The sequence below is a fragment of the Berghia stephanieae genome, chromosome 11, assembly GCF_034508935.2.
Source record: "Berghia stephanieae isolate SIO BIC M18660-M18661 chromosome 11, UCSD_Bste_1.3, whole genome shotgun sequence".
Classification (NCBI taxonomy): domain Eukaryota; kingdom Metazoa; phylum Mollusca; class Gastropoda; order Nudibranchia; family Aeolidiidae; genus Berghia; species Berghia stephanieae.
Genome location: NC_088370.1, coordinates 37,766,155 through 37,779,844, shown reverse-complemented (window position 1 = coordinate 37,779,844; position 13,690 = coordinate 37,766,155). Strand labels below are relative to the sequence as shown.

Below are 13,690 nucleotides of genomic sequence, written 5' to 3'. Positions count from 1 at the left end.
AGAAGAAAAAGAAGAAGGAGGAGGAGGAGGTATCCATAATAATAAATAACTCCGGCAATTCAAAACGTGTTACAATTTGTCATGTCTTGTTACACACAAACTAATTACATTCCTGTATATTCAATTATAGGGAAGAAGTAGGGAAGAAAACTATGTTAAGAGTTTATGACTCATTCATTAAAAGTGTAATTGCGTTTGGCTACACCATATGGTTTGGAGGATGCCGACTTAAAGATAAATCAAAAATTTCAAAATCTATCAGAGGCATCAAAAATAATAAACCATCTTGATGGAGTAGAAAGAATTCATGGAAAAGCAATAGAAAGGAAAGCATTCTCAATTACCAACAATAAAAAACATATTTTATACCATGAATTTAGTCTTTTACCATCTGGGAGTTTTGTCAGATTAAATGTAGAACTAACAAGTATAAACCAATGTTCGTTCCATCAGCAATAAAAATGTTGAATATTTCATATGGTAGAAAAACCAAGGATTGATGCGTTGACTGATTAATTTATTCAATGTTAGATTAATTGACTAATTGATAATGATGATAATATTTGGTGTCGAATTGCCACAATTGTAACGAATTGAAAATGAAATGAATACGTTTATGTTGTGTATATCGCATGCGTGAAAGAAAGAGTGGAAGAGAGAGAGAGAGATAGATAGAGAGAGAGAGAGAGAGAGTGAAAATAAGTAGGAGTGAAATATCTGTTCAATGTTATATACCATATAACGTTATAACAAGTGTAACTAAATGACAAATTGCCATATTTATGGACAATAAAGATCTACTATTATTATTATTTATTATTATTATTATTATTATTATTATTATTATTATTATTATTATTATTATTATTATTATTATTATTATTAATATTATTATTATTATTACAGCTCACATTTTCTCTCTCTCTCTCTCTGTGTTTTTCTATTTCTCTCTCTCTCTCCTCTCTCTCTCTCCCTCTCTCTCTTTCTCTCCCTCTCTTTCTCCCTCTCTCTCCCTCCCTCTCTTTCTCTCTGTCCCTCCCTCTCTCTCAGTCCTTCCTCTCTCACATTTTCTCTCTCTCTCTCTTTCCCTTTCTCTCACTCCTCCTCTCTTTCTCTCCCCTCTCTCTTCTTCTCTTTCTCTCCCTCGCTCTCTCCCTCTCTATCTCCTCTCTCTCTCTCTTCCTCTTTCTCTCACTCCCTCTCTGTCGCTCCCTTTTTCTCTCTTTCCCTCTTTCCCTCTCTCCCTCTCTTTCTCCTTCTCTGTCCCCTCTGTCTCCCTTTCTCACTTCCTCTCTCCTCCTCTCTCCCTCTCTCTCTCCATCTCTCTTTCTCCCTCCGGCTCTCTCTTCCACTCTGTCGCTCTCTCCCCCTCCTCTCTTTTCCCCTCTCTATCTCGCTCTCTTTCGCCCTCTTCTTCTTTCCCTTTTTCTATCTTTCCCTCTCTCCCTTTTTCTTTCTTTCTCTCTCTCTCACTCACTCTCTCTCTCCCTCTCTTCCTATTCATTTCCCTCTCTCTCTCTCTCTCTCTCTCTCTCTCTCTTTCTCTCTCTCTCTCCCTTCCCCCCTCTCTCTCCATCTCTGTCTCTCCCTCTCTCTCTCTCTTCGCCTCTCTCCCTCTCTCTTTCTCTCCTTCTATATCTCTCTCTCGCTCCCTTTTTTCTCTCTTTCTCCTTCTATCTCTCTTCCCCCTCTCTCTATCTCTCTCTCCCTCTCTGTCGCTCCCTTTTTCTCTCTCCTTCTATCTATCTCTCTCCCTTTCTTTTTCTCTCTCCCCCTCTCTGTCGCTCCCCTTTTCTCTCTTTCTCTCTCTCCCTCTCTCTCTCCTCTATCTCACCCTCTCTTACTTCCTCTCTCTCCTCCTCTCTCCCTCTCCCTCCAGCTCTCTCTTTCTCTCTCTCTCTCTCTCACTCTCTCCCCCTCCTCTCTCTCTCTCTCTCTGTCTCTCACTCTTTCGATCTCTCTCTCTCCCTCTCTGTCTCTCACTCTCCCCTCTCTCTCCTTCTATCTATCTCTCTCCTCTTTTTCTCTCTCTCCCTCTCTGTCTATCCGTTTTTTCTCTTTCTCTCTCTCTCTCTCTCTCTCTCTGTCTCTCTCTCTCTCTCTCTCTCTCTCTCTCTCTCTCTCTCTCTCTCTCTCTCTCTTTTTTTTCTCTCTTCCCCTCTTTCTCTCTACCCTCTTACTTCCTCTCTCTCTCCTCCTCTCTCTTCCCTCTCTCCTCTCTCCTCTCTCCTCTCCTCTCTCTACTCCTCTCTCCCTCTCTCTCCCTCTCCCTCCAGCTCTCTCTTCCTCTGGCTCTCACTCTCTCCCCCTCCTCTCTCTCTCTCTCTCTCTCTCTCTCTCTCTCTCTCTCTCTCTCTCTCTCTCTCTCTCTCTGTCTCTCACTCTTCCCCTCTCTCTCTGCTTCGATCTCTCTCTCTGTCTCTCACTCTCCCCTCTCTCTCCTTCTATCTATCTCTCTCCTTCTCTTTTTCTCTCTCTCCCTCTCTATCTATCCGTTTTTTCTCTTTCTCTATCTCTCCCTCTCTCTCTCTCTCTCTCTCTCTCTCTCTCTCTCTCTCTCTCTCTCTCTCTTTTTTTTTTTTTTCTCTCTTCCCCTCTTTCTCTCTACCCTCTCTCTTCCTCTCTCTCTCCTCCTCTCTCCCTCTCTCTCTCCTCCTCTCTCCCTCTCTCTCCCTCTCCCTCCAGCTCTCTCTCCCTCTCTCTCTCTCTCTCTTTCCCTCTCTGTCCCCCTCTCTTTCTCTCCTTCTATCTTTCTCTCTCTCCCTCTCTCTCTTCCCCTCTCTCTCCCTCTCTCTCTGTCTCCGTTCTTTCTCTCTCTCTCTCCCTCTCTTTCGCTCCCTTTTTCTCTTTCTTTCTCTCTCTCCCTCTCTTCCCCCCCCCCTCTCTCTGTCTCCCTCTCTTTCTCTCTGTCCCTCTTTGTCGCTCCCTTTTTATACCTTTCTCTCTCTCTCTCTCTTCTCTCTCTCTCTCTCTCTTTCTTTCTCTCTCTCCCTCTCTTCTCCCCCCCCTCTCTCTCTCTCCTTCTCTCTGTCTCCCTCTCTTTCTCTCTGTCCCTCTTTGTCGCTCCCTTTTTATACCTTTCTCTCTCTCTCTCTCTCTCTCTCTCTCTCTCGTTCTTTCTCTCTCTCTCTCTCTTCTCTCTCTCTCTCTCCCTCCTCTCTCTCTTTCTCTCTCTCCCTCTCTCTCTCTTCTCTCTCTTTCTCTCTCTCTCTCTCACACAGTCGATAAGTGATCCATCCTTCAGCGAGTCACTATCCACAAGTATTAATATTATTATTATTATTATTATCATTATCATCATCATCACCATCATCATCATCATCATCATCATCATTATTATTATTATTATTAAGCGGGTGGTTGGATGGGAGCATCACCCTTGAATCGTATACCTATGATGTTCGCATGGGTGTACGATCCGATAGTGATGTCGTTTCTTCTTCTCTTTACTAGCCTATCCTGCTTCTTTGGTTTGTGATTGTATTTTTGACAGGGGATATTTTTTTTCTGTAAATCTTCTGCCTGTTTGTTCTTGGTTATTTATAATTTAGCTTATGGTATCTTTAGGTTATGATTTTGATTTACATTTGTACTATTTTTGTTAGATTGCTTGTTTTTTTTGTTTCAGCGGTCTCTCATATAACCTCAATTGTGTTGGAAGAGACCTAAAGCAACAAACAAACAAAAAAAAAATTATTATTAATATTATTATTATATTATTATTATTATTATTATTATTATTATTATTATTATTATTATTATTATTATTATTATTATTATTATTATTATTTTCATCATCATTAATGTTATTATTACTATTATTTGATATAGTGCCGGTATCTACAAATAATGCTCGGTGGCCCTTTACAACGGGGCAAATCACATGCTTGTCTATAATTCTCGGTTAAAAGCGTTTCAGACAATATGGATTGTCATATTTTGTGATTAGTGATTATGGCTTGTCTCTTGTTTCTGACGCCCACACTGCAGTAAGCGGTATCGCATTGTAATCTATTTTAGATTTACAACAAAATCTGTCATTATTTATTCATGGTTTCATTTATTATTTCTCTCTCTCTCTCTCTCTCTCTCTCTCTCTCTCTCTCTCTCTCTCTCTCTCTCTCTCTCTCTCTCTCTCTCTCTCTCTCTTACAGACATCCCAACACAGAGTTTTACTAGTATTGCTGTACGTCACAAAGGACTATTGACTACCGGTCAAGCAATTAAAATGGACGAATGTCATTACGTGTCCAACCAGGGCATGGCCGACCTGACTGATGGCTCCATCCAATGCAAATGGAAAGGGGTTTACATGGCGTGTATAAAGTATGTACAGGACGGGGTAGGGGAAATCAGAATGCACTTGAAAGGTGACATGTTTGATGTACTTGGATACATTGGAAGGACAGACAGTGATGGTGATAAGCGTTGTTATGTAAATGTATTAAAAATATTTGAACAAGGTGACAAGATGTGGTTGGAAGCATTACGCACCAATGGAGACGCAAGGATTTTGTACTGTACCATCCAATGTTTGTGTTTGTCTCCATTACTCCATTGACATGACATTTCATAGACACGTGACTTACAGGAAATGATGATGATGAGGATGACAACGATGATAATGAGAAAACAAAGATGATAATTGTGAATATAATGTAATTGTTATAAGGATGAGAGAGATGAGAATGATACTAGTGATGATGGTGTCGATGACTAAATATGATGCTGATGTTTGTGAGAGTGATGATGATGTTGATGATTATGATGATGATGATGATGATGATTATTATTATCATTATTATTATTATTATTATTATTATGAATGATGATGAGGATGATGATGATTATGATGATGATCAAGAAGGTGAACAGAGAGAGGCAAAGAGAGAGAGAGAGAGAGAGAGATAAATACAGGGACTGACAGAGCGAGAGAGAGAGAGAGAGTAATGTTGACGTCCCATTTCATAGTCACGACAAATATGCCCTCTCCACCCCCCCACCACCATAGACTAGTTATTATAAAAATATGACGCTATATCTGACAATAAAACCCAGTCCATTGTATTGTCATGACAAATCTCCCCCACCATAGACTCCTATAGTCATGAATAGTCGTTATAAAAATATGACACTATATCAGACTGTCCATTGTATTGTCATGACAAATCTCCCCCACCATAAACTCCTACAGTCATGAATAGTCGTTATAAAAATATGACACTATATCAGACTGTCCATTGTGTTGTCATGACAAATCTCCCCCACCATAGACTCCTATAGTCATGAATAGTCGTTATAAAAACATGACGCTATATCAGACAATAAAACCCAGTCCATTGTATTGTCATGACAAATCTCCCCCACCATAGACTCCTATAGTCATGAAAAGTCGTTATAAAAATATGACGCTATATCAGACAATAAGACCCCGTCCATTGTGTTGTCATGACAAATCTCCCCCAGCATAGACTCCTATAGTCATGAATAGTCGTTATAAAAATATGACGCTATATCAGACAATAAAACCCCGTCCATTGTATTGTCATGACAAATCTCCCCCACCATAGACTCCTATAGTCATGAATAGTTGTTATAAAAATTTGACGCTATATCAGACAATAAAACCCCGTCCATTGTATTGTCATGACAATTCTCCACCACCATAGACTCCTATAGTCATGAATAGTCGTTATAAAAATATGACGCTATATCAGACTGTCCATTGTATTGTCATGACAAATCTCCCCCACCATAGACTCCTATAGTCATGAATAGTCGTTATAAAAATATGACGCTATATCAGACAATAAAACCCCGTCCATTGTATTGTCAGGACAAATCTCCCCCACCATAGACTCCTATAGTCATGAATAGTCGTTATAAAAATATGACGCTATATCAGACAATAAAACCCTGTCCATTGTATTGTCATGACAAATCTCCCCCACCATAGACTCCTATAGTCATGAATAGTTGTTATAAAAATATGACGCTATATCAGACAATAAAACCCCGTCCATTGTATTGTCAGGACAAATCTCCCCCACCATAGACTCCTATAGTCATGAATAGTTGTTATAAAAATATGACGCTAATCAGACAATAAAACCCCGTCCATTGTATTGTCATGACAAATCTCCCCCACCATAGACTCCTATAGTCACGAATAGTTGTTATAAAAATATGACGCTATATCAGACAATAAAACCCCGTCCATTGTATTGTCATGACAAATCTCCCCCACCATAGACTCTTATAATCATGAATAGTTGTTATAAAAATATGACACTATATCAGACAATAAAACCCCGTCCATTGTATTGTCATGACAAATCTCCCCCACCATAGACTCCTACAGTCATGAATAGTCGTTATAAAAATATGACGCTATCTCAGACAATAAAACCCCGTCCATTGTATTGTCATGACAAATCTCCCCCACCATAGACTCCTATAGTCATGAATAGTCGTTATAAAAACATGACGCTATATCAGACAATAAAACCCCGTCCATTGTATTGTCATGACAAATCTCCCCCACCATAGACTCCTATAGTCATGAATAGTTGTTATAAAAATATGACGCTATATCAGACAATAAAACCCCGTCCATTGTATTGTCATGACAAATCTCCACCACCATAGACTCCTATAGTCATGAATAGTCGTTATAAAAACATGACGCTATATCAGACAATAAAACCCCGTCCATTGTATTATCATCACAAATCTCCCCCACCATAGACTCCTATAGTCATGAATAGTCGTTATAAAAATATGACGCTATATCAGACAATAAGACCCCGTCCATTGTGTTGTCATGACAAATCTCCCCCAGCATAAACTCCTACAGTCATGAATAGTCGTTATAAAAACATGACGCTATATCAGACAATAAAACCCCGTCCATTGTATTGTCATGACAAATCTCCCCCACCATAGACTGCTATAGTCATGAATAGTTGTTATAAAAATATGACGCTATATCAGACAATAAAACCCCGTCCATTGTATTGTCATGACAAATCTCCCCCACCATAGACTCCTATAGTCATGAATAGTTGTTATAAAAATATGACGCTATATCAGACTGTCCATTGTATTGTCATGACAATTCTCCACCACCATAGACTCCTATAGTCATGAATAGTCGTTATAAAAATATGACGCTATATCAGACTGTCCATTGTATTGTCATGACAAATCTCCCCCACCATAGACTCCTATAGTCATGAATAGTCGTTATAAAAACATGACGCTATATCAGACAGTAAAACCCCGTCCATTGTATTGTCATGACAAATCTCCCCCACCATAGACTCCTATAGTCATGAATAGTTGTTATAAAAATATGACGCTATATCAGACAATAAAACCCCGTCCATTGTATTGTCATGACAAATCTCCACCACCATAGACTCCTATAGTCATGAATAGTTGTTATAAAAATATGACGTTATATCAGACAATAAAACCCCGTCCATTGTATTGTCATGACAAATCTCCACCACCAGAGACTCCTATAGTCATGAATAGTTGTTATAAAAATATGACGTTATATCAGACAATAAAACCCCGTCCATTGTATTGTCATGACAAATCTCCCCCACCATAGACTCCTATAGTCATGAATAGTTTTTATAAAAATATGACGTTATATCAGACAATAAAACCCCGTCCATTGTATTGTTATGACAAATCTCCCCCACCATAGACTCCTATAGTCATGAATAGTTGTTATAAAAATATGACACTATATCAGACAATAAAACCCCGTCCATTGTATTGTCATGACAAATCTCCCCCACCATAGACTCCTATAGTCATGAATAGTCGTTATAAAAATATGACGTTATATCAGACTGTCCATTGTATTGTCATGACAAATCTCCCCCACCATAGACTCCTATAGTCATGAATAGTCGTTATAAAAATATGACGTTATATCAGACAATAAAACCCCGTCCATTGTATTGTCATGACAAATCTCCCCCACCATAGACTCCTATAATCATGAATAGTTGTTATAAAAATATGACGCTATATCAGACAATAAAACCCTGTCCATTGTAGTCATGACAAATCTCCCCCACCGTAGACTCCTATAGTCATGAATAGTCGTTATAAAAATATGACGTTATATCAGACAATAAAACCCCGTCCATTGTATTGTCATGACAAATCTCCCCCACCATAGACTCCTATAGTCATGAATAGTTGTTATAAAAATAAGACGCTATATCAGACAATAAAACCCCGTCCCATTTCATTACAAAGGAATCAGTTTGGTCGACATGCATAGTTGTCATTTCTCTACAGTTACCTCTTCTTCTAGAGGAGATAAAATTACGTGTTATATCAACATTCCAATTTACTTGATGTATTTTCTGTATTTTAACATGGAATTGGTTTGAATAAAACATTTGTATGATTGGATTTTTATCTTTTGATGATGTTGATTTTGATGATGTTGTTGGTGCTGTTGATTTTATGATAATGATTAATACAGTGCAACCCCTGGATAACGACATTGCCCGGGACCGGAAAATGATGTCGTTATCCAGGGGTGTCGTTATTCCGGAGTTTCCCAGATGGTGGGAAAAGGGGGTGGGGTGAGACCCATGAATACCTAACAGTGAGATGCGCAGTGATTGAGAGAGGACACGTCCAAAAACGTTTGAATGAGTGAACGAGTATTTCTCCTGTTTACAAAGAGTATGGATGCTATGCGCTTGGCTAAGAAAATCACAACATTGCCATCCTGAAAAATAATGGACTAACACACCTAACTATGTGTACCTGCGTGATGTCAACTTCATTCCATCTATACCAGTTTCGATTTCACTTTCAAATGTGTATTGTCTTTGTTTTGATCATTGTCAGTACTTGAACGCCATTTAACAAGACTTACTAAGAATAAAGCAAGAAAATAAATTTCCAATATGATAAATTCCCACGAGAACATAGATGCACACATCTAGTTTAAATTTTAATTAAAATGAAAGCCATACGATACTGCTGATGATATTTGAATATCGAGATACTTTATAAGTGCACCAGTATTTACAAGCACTTAAAAATTAGTGGACCTAAATCTTGTGATATAAAAAAAACCCAACAAAAACCCCCCCCCCCCCCCCCGCCCGGTTAATGGGCCCTTGAGAGTACCATCCACTGATCAACTTCTTTGCTGTGAGCAAGTGCAGATTCCACACAGTGTAGTAAACATGTGTTCTGATTGGTCAGTAAAAGATGATACTGGTCGGTAACAAAGCATCTCATTGGGAGATGAAGATGTTTGGGTATTAAACATAGGTATCAACTGCCGATTATTGTTATATCGATGTCACTAAACAGGGGTATTACTATATATGTCGTTATTTTGAGTCTTTTTATTACTAATAACATATAGCAAAAAAATCGGGACCAGAGGTCTATGTCGCTATCCAGATGTTGTCGATATTCAGGGGTGTCGTTATCCAGAAGTTGCACTGTATGTTGTCTTTTGATGATGGTATCACTATTTTGAGGGGTGTCATTGGTGAGTAGTGAAAGCATCGCACTGTTCCCCGGTTCAAGCTCCGCCTCACACACTTTCTTTTTCGTTTCCTTGGAAAAGATTATAAGCCCTGAGTTGAAGTGACGATGCTAAGCTCCTAGAAGCTGTGGACTGTAAAAAGTGAAAAACAAAAATGAATAGAACACCTTCAAGAAATAACAAAATACCAAACACGGAACGTTTTGGGCTCAAAACCCTTCTTCTCTATAAAAATATTGGAATGGAAACAAAATGAAGCGAGTGCCAAATTGAGCGGAATATTAAATTACACTTAAAATTTGGTGCATAAAAAAAAACATGAGTAAAATAGAAATATGTGTTACTGTTGGCTAAGGACCCTTTGTAAAGCGCGTTAAGCCCATTCAGTGGATATAACGTGATATAGATGTTTAAGATTTGTAGATGTGTAAATAGAATTCTATTTGTATAACATGTTTGTAAAGCTGTGGTTGTGAGAATCAAAATGTCCTTGTATATAAAAGTTCCAGATGTAATCATTAAATATGCACGCAGAAATGGAAATAGAGTATTTAGAATGAATAAATTAAAAACTCTGGTTTGTTCAACTTATTATTATTGTTGTTGTTGTTGTTATTATTATTATTATTATTATTATTATTATTATTATTATTATTATTATTATTATTATTATTATTATTATTATTATTATTATCATTATCATCATCATATTGAAACTTTTGAGAGTTTAAATTTGACTACCCTACTACAGACGGCCTTCGGCGTCCATTAAAAAATGACTTTTACATCTTTCCACATTCTTGCTACAATTTCAACCCTCCTGCATCATCTGTTGTTGTTGTTGTCGTTGCTGTTGTTGTTGTTGTTGTTGTTGTCGTTGCTGTTGTTGTTGTTGTTGTTGTTTTCTTGCGTCATTTCAAGCATATCACAACTGTTAAATAAATTGTCCTTCAGAGACATTAGGCCCATGGAGCTGGTTGAATAATATGAAACGGCAATTGCATGCAACCCTTTGGTTAAGACGCTACCCTGTCGGAAAGTACTTCTCTAAAAGACCCAGATACTCAACCACTGCTGGGTGGGGAGGGTTGGGTGGGGTGGTCTCGACTTCACACGGGATCCATCTCAGTCCCTTTGAGTGTGAAATGAGTGCCCTACCAACTGAGCTAGAGGAGCTCCCATCCCACGTATAACCTACAATCTAATGTCTTTCATTCCATGACATGTGACTGGTTATCAAATGACCTTAAAGTGTCACTAGTGCTAAAACAAACATAGAATGACGTCTAGAAATTCAAAGGTCATTAGATCAAATCACTGACGATATATCAGTATTATTTCACTCCACGGGGACTAGATCTCGCCTCCAAGGGCCAATGTACAAAATACACACATAGCACTGGACCACGGACCGAGCCTTGGGTGACACTGATAGTCAATGATAAATCAATAGATTGATTGCCGTCATGTAGAAATGACTTGAACCATTCAAGGACGATGTCACTGTATCAAAAATTCTACTAAAGACATAAACTGTGACAAAGAAGGCAAGGTTTGACGTTGGTTTGAGACCGCTTTAAAATGCGTTTTGTGGATGATTAGTGGATATTGCGCTATATAAAATGACGAAAGAGAGAAATTATGCCGGTTGTGTCAAATGCGTCAAAACCACGACACTGCCATACTCTGGAAAAACACATATTTAAAAATTTGGACAGAAAGCTCGTCCTTCGAATATCGATCGATTTAAATGAGTTTCATATTGGCAAACAATCTCAAACCTGGGACTTAAGGAAGACTTCACGAGTTCCAGGTTTGAGAGCTTTTGCCAAGATGAGGGTCATTTAAATCGAGTTTTCTGACCAAATTGTTAAATACGTGTTTTCCCGAGTACGACAGGATATTGTCCAAACTGGCGTGTTGCTTTTTCAGCTTTGACGTCAAGTACACGTCTTATTGTCTTCAAATAAACCAGGACTGATTCCATTGGATTTGATTTCCAACAAGACGGGCCAACATCCCACACAAGTAAAACTATACACGTCCCAATAGGCTTCAACGGTCGTGACGTCACTTCCCTCGGAATACCGCATAGTAACTTAGTAACAGGTTCTAAACTATCAGAACAATGGCGTACGCCCTTATGAAATACTTCTCCGTCAGGCATAAAAGTGTATCCATAGGAGAAAAACATTATAAATCTGATCATGTTTTGACTTTTATACATTCTAATCACATGAGATGTGAAAAAATTCTAGTCACCATGAAGAACAAACAGTGCCGATTTTCTTTGTTTAGAACCAAGCTGCTGGTTGCTGGGCGGACGTGACATCAGATTATTGAATCCTATTGTCCGTTCAAAGAGCTAAAGTATTTTACAAAATCCGACCCATTTATCGCAATTATTCATTTGAAGAGCTGTAGTATTTTAGAAACATCCATCTAATGTATCACAATTATCCGTTTAAAAAGCTGTGGTATTTTATAAGGTCCATCTAATGTATCACAATTATCCGTTTAAAGAGCTGTGGTATTTTATAAGGTCCATCTAATGTATCACAATTATCCGTTTAAATAGCTATGGTATCTTATAAGGTTCATCTAATGTATTACAATTATCCGTTTAAAGAGCTATATTATTTTATAAGAACCGACTCATGTACCACAATTGTACGTTTAAAGAGCTATAGTATTTTATAAGAACCGACTCATGTACCACAATTGTACGTTTAAATAGCTATAGTATTTTATAAGAACCGACTCATGTACCACAATTGTACGTTTAAAGAGCTATATTATTTTATAAGAACCGACTCATGTACCACAATTGTACGTTTAAAGAGCTATAGTATTTTATAAGAACCGACTCATGTACCACAAGTATCCGTTTATAACTCAATATTTATTTCGAATCAAAGGTTTATTCAGGAAATTGCCAATAGCAATCATACATTGACCAAGTAACAAATGAAAATAAATCTAAAAACAAAAACACAGACAAGCAGGGCTATCGTATTTTACAATGTCCGACTATCACAAGTGTCCGTTTTTAGAACTACCTTATTTAACAAAGTCCGGAAATGGATCACAAGTGTCCGTTTTTAGGACTACCTTATTTAACAAAGTCCGTATAATGGATCACAATTCTCCGTTTTTAGGAACACCTTATTTAACAAAGTCCGTATAATGGATTACAATTACAGAAGAACTATCTCTTACTACAAGTTCCCAAAAGTGCAGGTATTACAATTTTCAGTTACAGGACTACCTTATTCTACGAGGTCCGACGAAAAGTACAAAGTCACTGTCTAAAAAAGAATAGGTACCATATTTACACATTTGGATATTGCTCCTCATTTCACCCATCCAAAGGACTTCCATATTTGACAAGATCCGCCGCTATCATCGTATCAGCGTCATTCTCATAGCGGTCACTTTGGTCACTCATTCCCTTTGACCTGGACGCCTTGCTACCACTCCCTTGACCGCCTCCATCTGATGTCTTGGGGTTTTGGTTCGAATCCTGCTGTTCATTTTTGATATTTTGATTGGTACTGTGGTGTTTTGTAGTGGGCTTTTCTGATTTCTTGGGCTGTAAACATCGTAAGGGATTGGCGTAGAGAGTCAAATCGGCCGCAATTAGAAATCCCTGCTCTTCGGCAGAAGCCGCTGCTGCTGATGACGATGATGATGATGATGATGAAGACGACGATTTTGAAGATGATTTCGATGATGAGGTTGGGTCTTGGTGATAAGTTTTTGAAGGAATTTTACCACCGCTACTTCCAGTAAAAGATGATTTGTCAGTTTGCGTTGATCCTGTTGAGGTAGGGGAGAAAAGAATATTTATTACTTACTTGTGCGTCTATGTGGTCTAGTGGTATGACACTCGCTTTCGGATCGGAAGGTCCTGGATTCGAGCCTCACTCGCATAGTTGAGTTCTTGGAAAAAGGCTCTTTACTCACATTCTCTCGCCGTAGTCAGACGTAAAACGAGTACCTGGCCGTTAACAGCATTGCCTCTGTCTAGTCCTACATGTTACGTGTTGATGTTAGCCAGGAACCCATTGTAAAGCGCTTTGAGCACGTTTAGTGGATATTACGCTTCACAAAAGCTCAATTTAATGATGCTTAGTGCCTCCCTACAGT

At 38.5% G+C, this 13,690-nt stretch overlaps 2 protein-coding genes across 6 annotated transcripts in view; one reads left to right on the top strand and one right to left on the bottom strand.

The window, feature by feature from the left end:
• LOC144956855 (uncharacterized) overlaps nt 1–10,132 on the top strand; it is a 32,528-nt gene extending 22,396 nt beyond the window's left edge. For all 4 annotated transcript variants that reach the window (XM_078887634.1, XM_078887635.1, XM_078887633.1 and 1 more), the window contains one exon: nt 4,155–10,132. In XM_078887634.1, coding sequence (XP_078743760.1) covers nt 4,155–4,561 — 407 coding nt within the window. In that variant the 3' untranslated portion in view covers nt 4,562–10,132. The remainder of the gene's footprint in view (nt 1–4,154) is intronic.
• A 2,292-nt stretch (nt 10,133–12,424) lies between these two features.
• LOC144956516 (uncharacterized) overlaps nt 12,425–13,690 on the bottom strand; it is an 8,768-nt gene continuing 7,502 nt past the window's right edge. Inside the window, exons 3-4 of one of the 2 annotated variants that reach the window (XR_013641965.1) lie at nt 12,653–13,360; nt 12,425–12,600 (exon numbers count right to left, since the gene is read on the bottom strand). Coding sequence is in view for 1 of the 2 variants with exons in the window: in XM_078887065.1 (XP_078743191.1) it covers nt 12,900–13,360 (461 nt within the window). In the remaining variant the exon portion in view is untranslated. Of the gene's footprint in view, nt 13,361–13,690 lie in introns of both variants that reach the window. The other variant, XM_078887065.1, reaches the window with a different exon arrangement.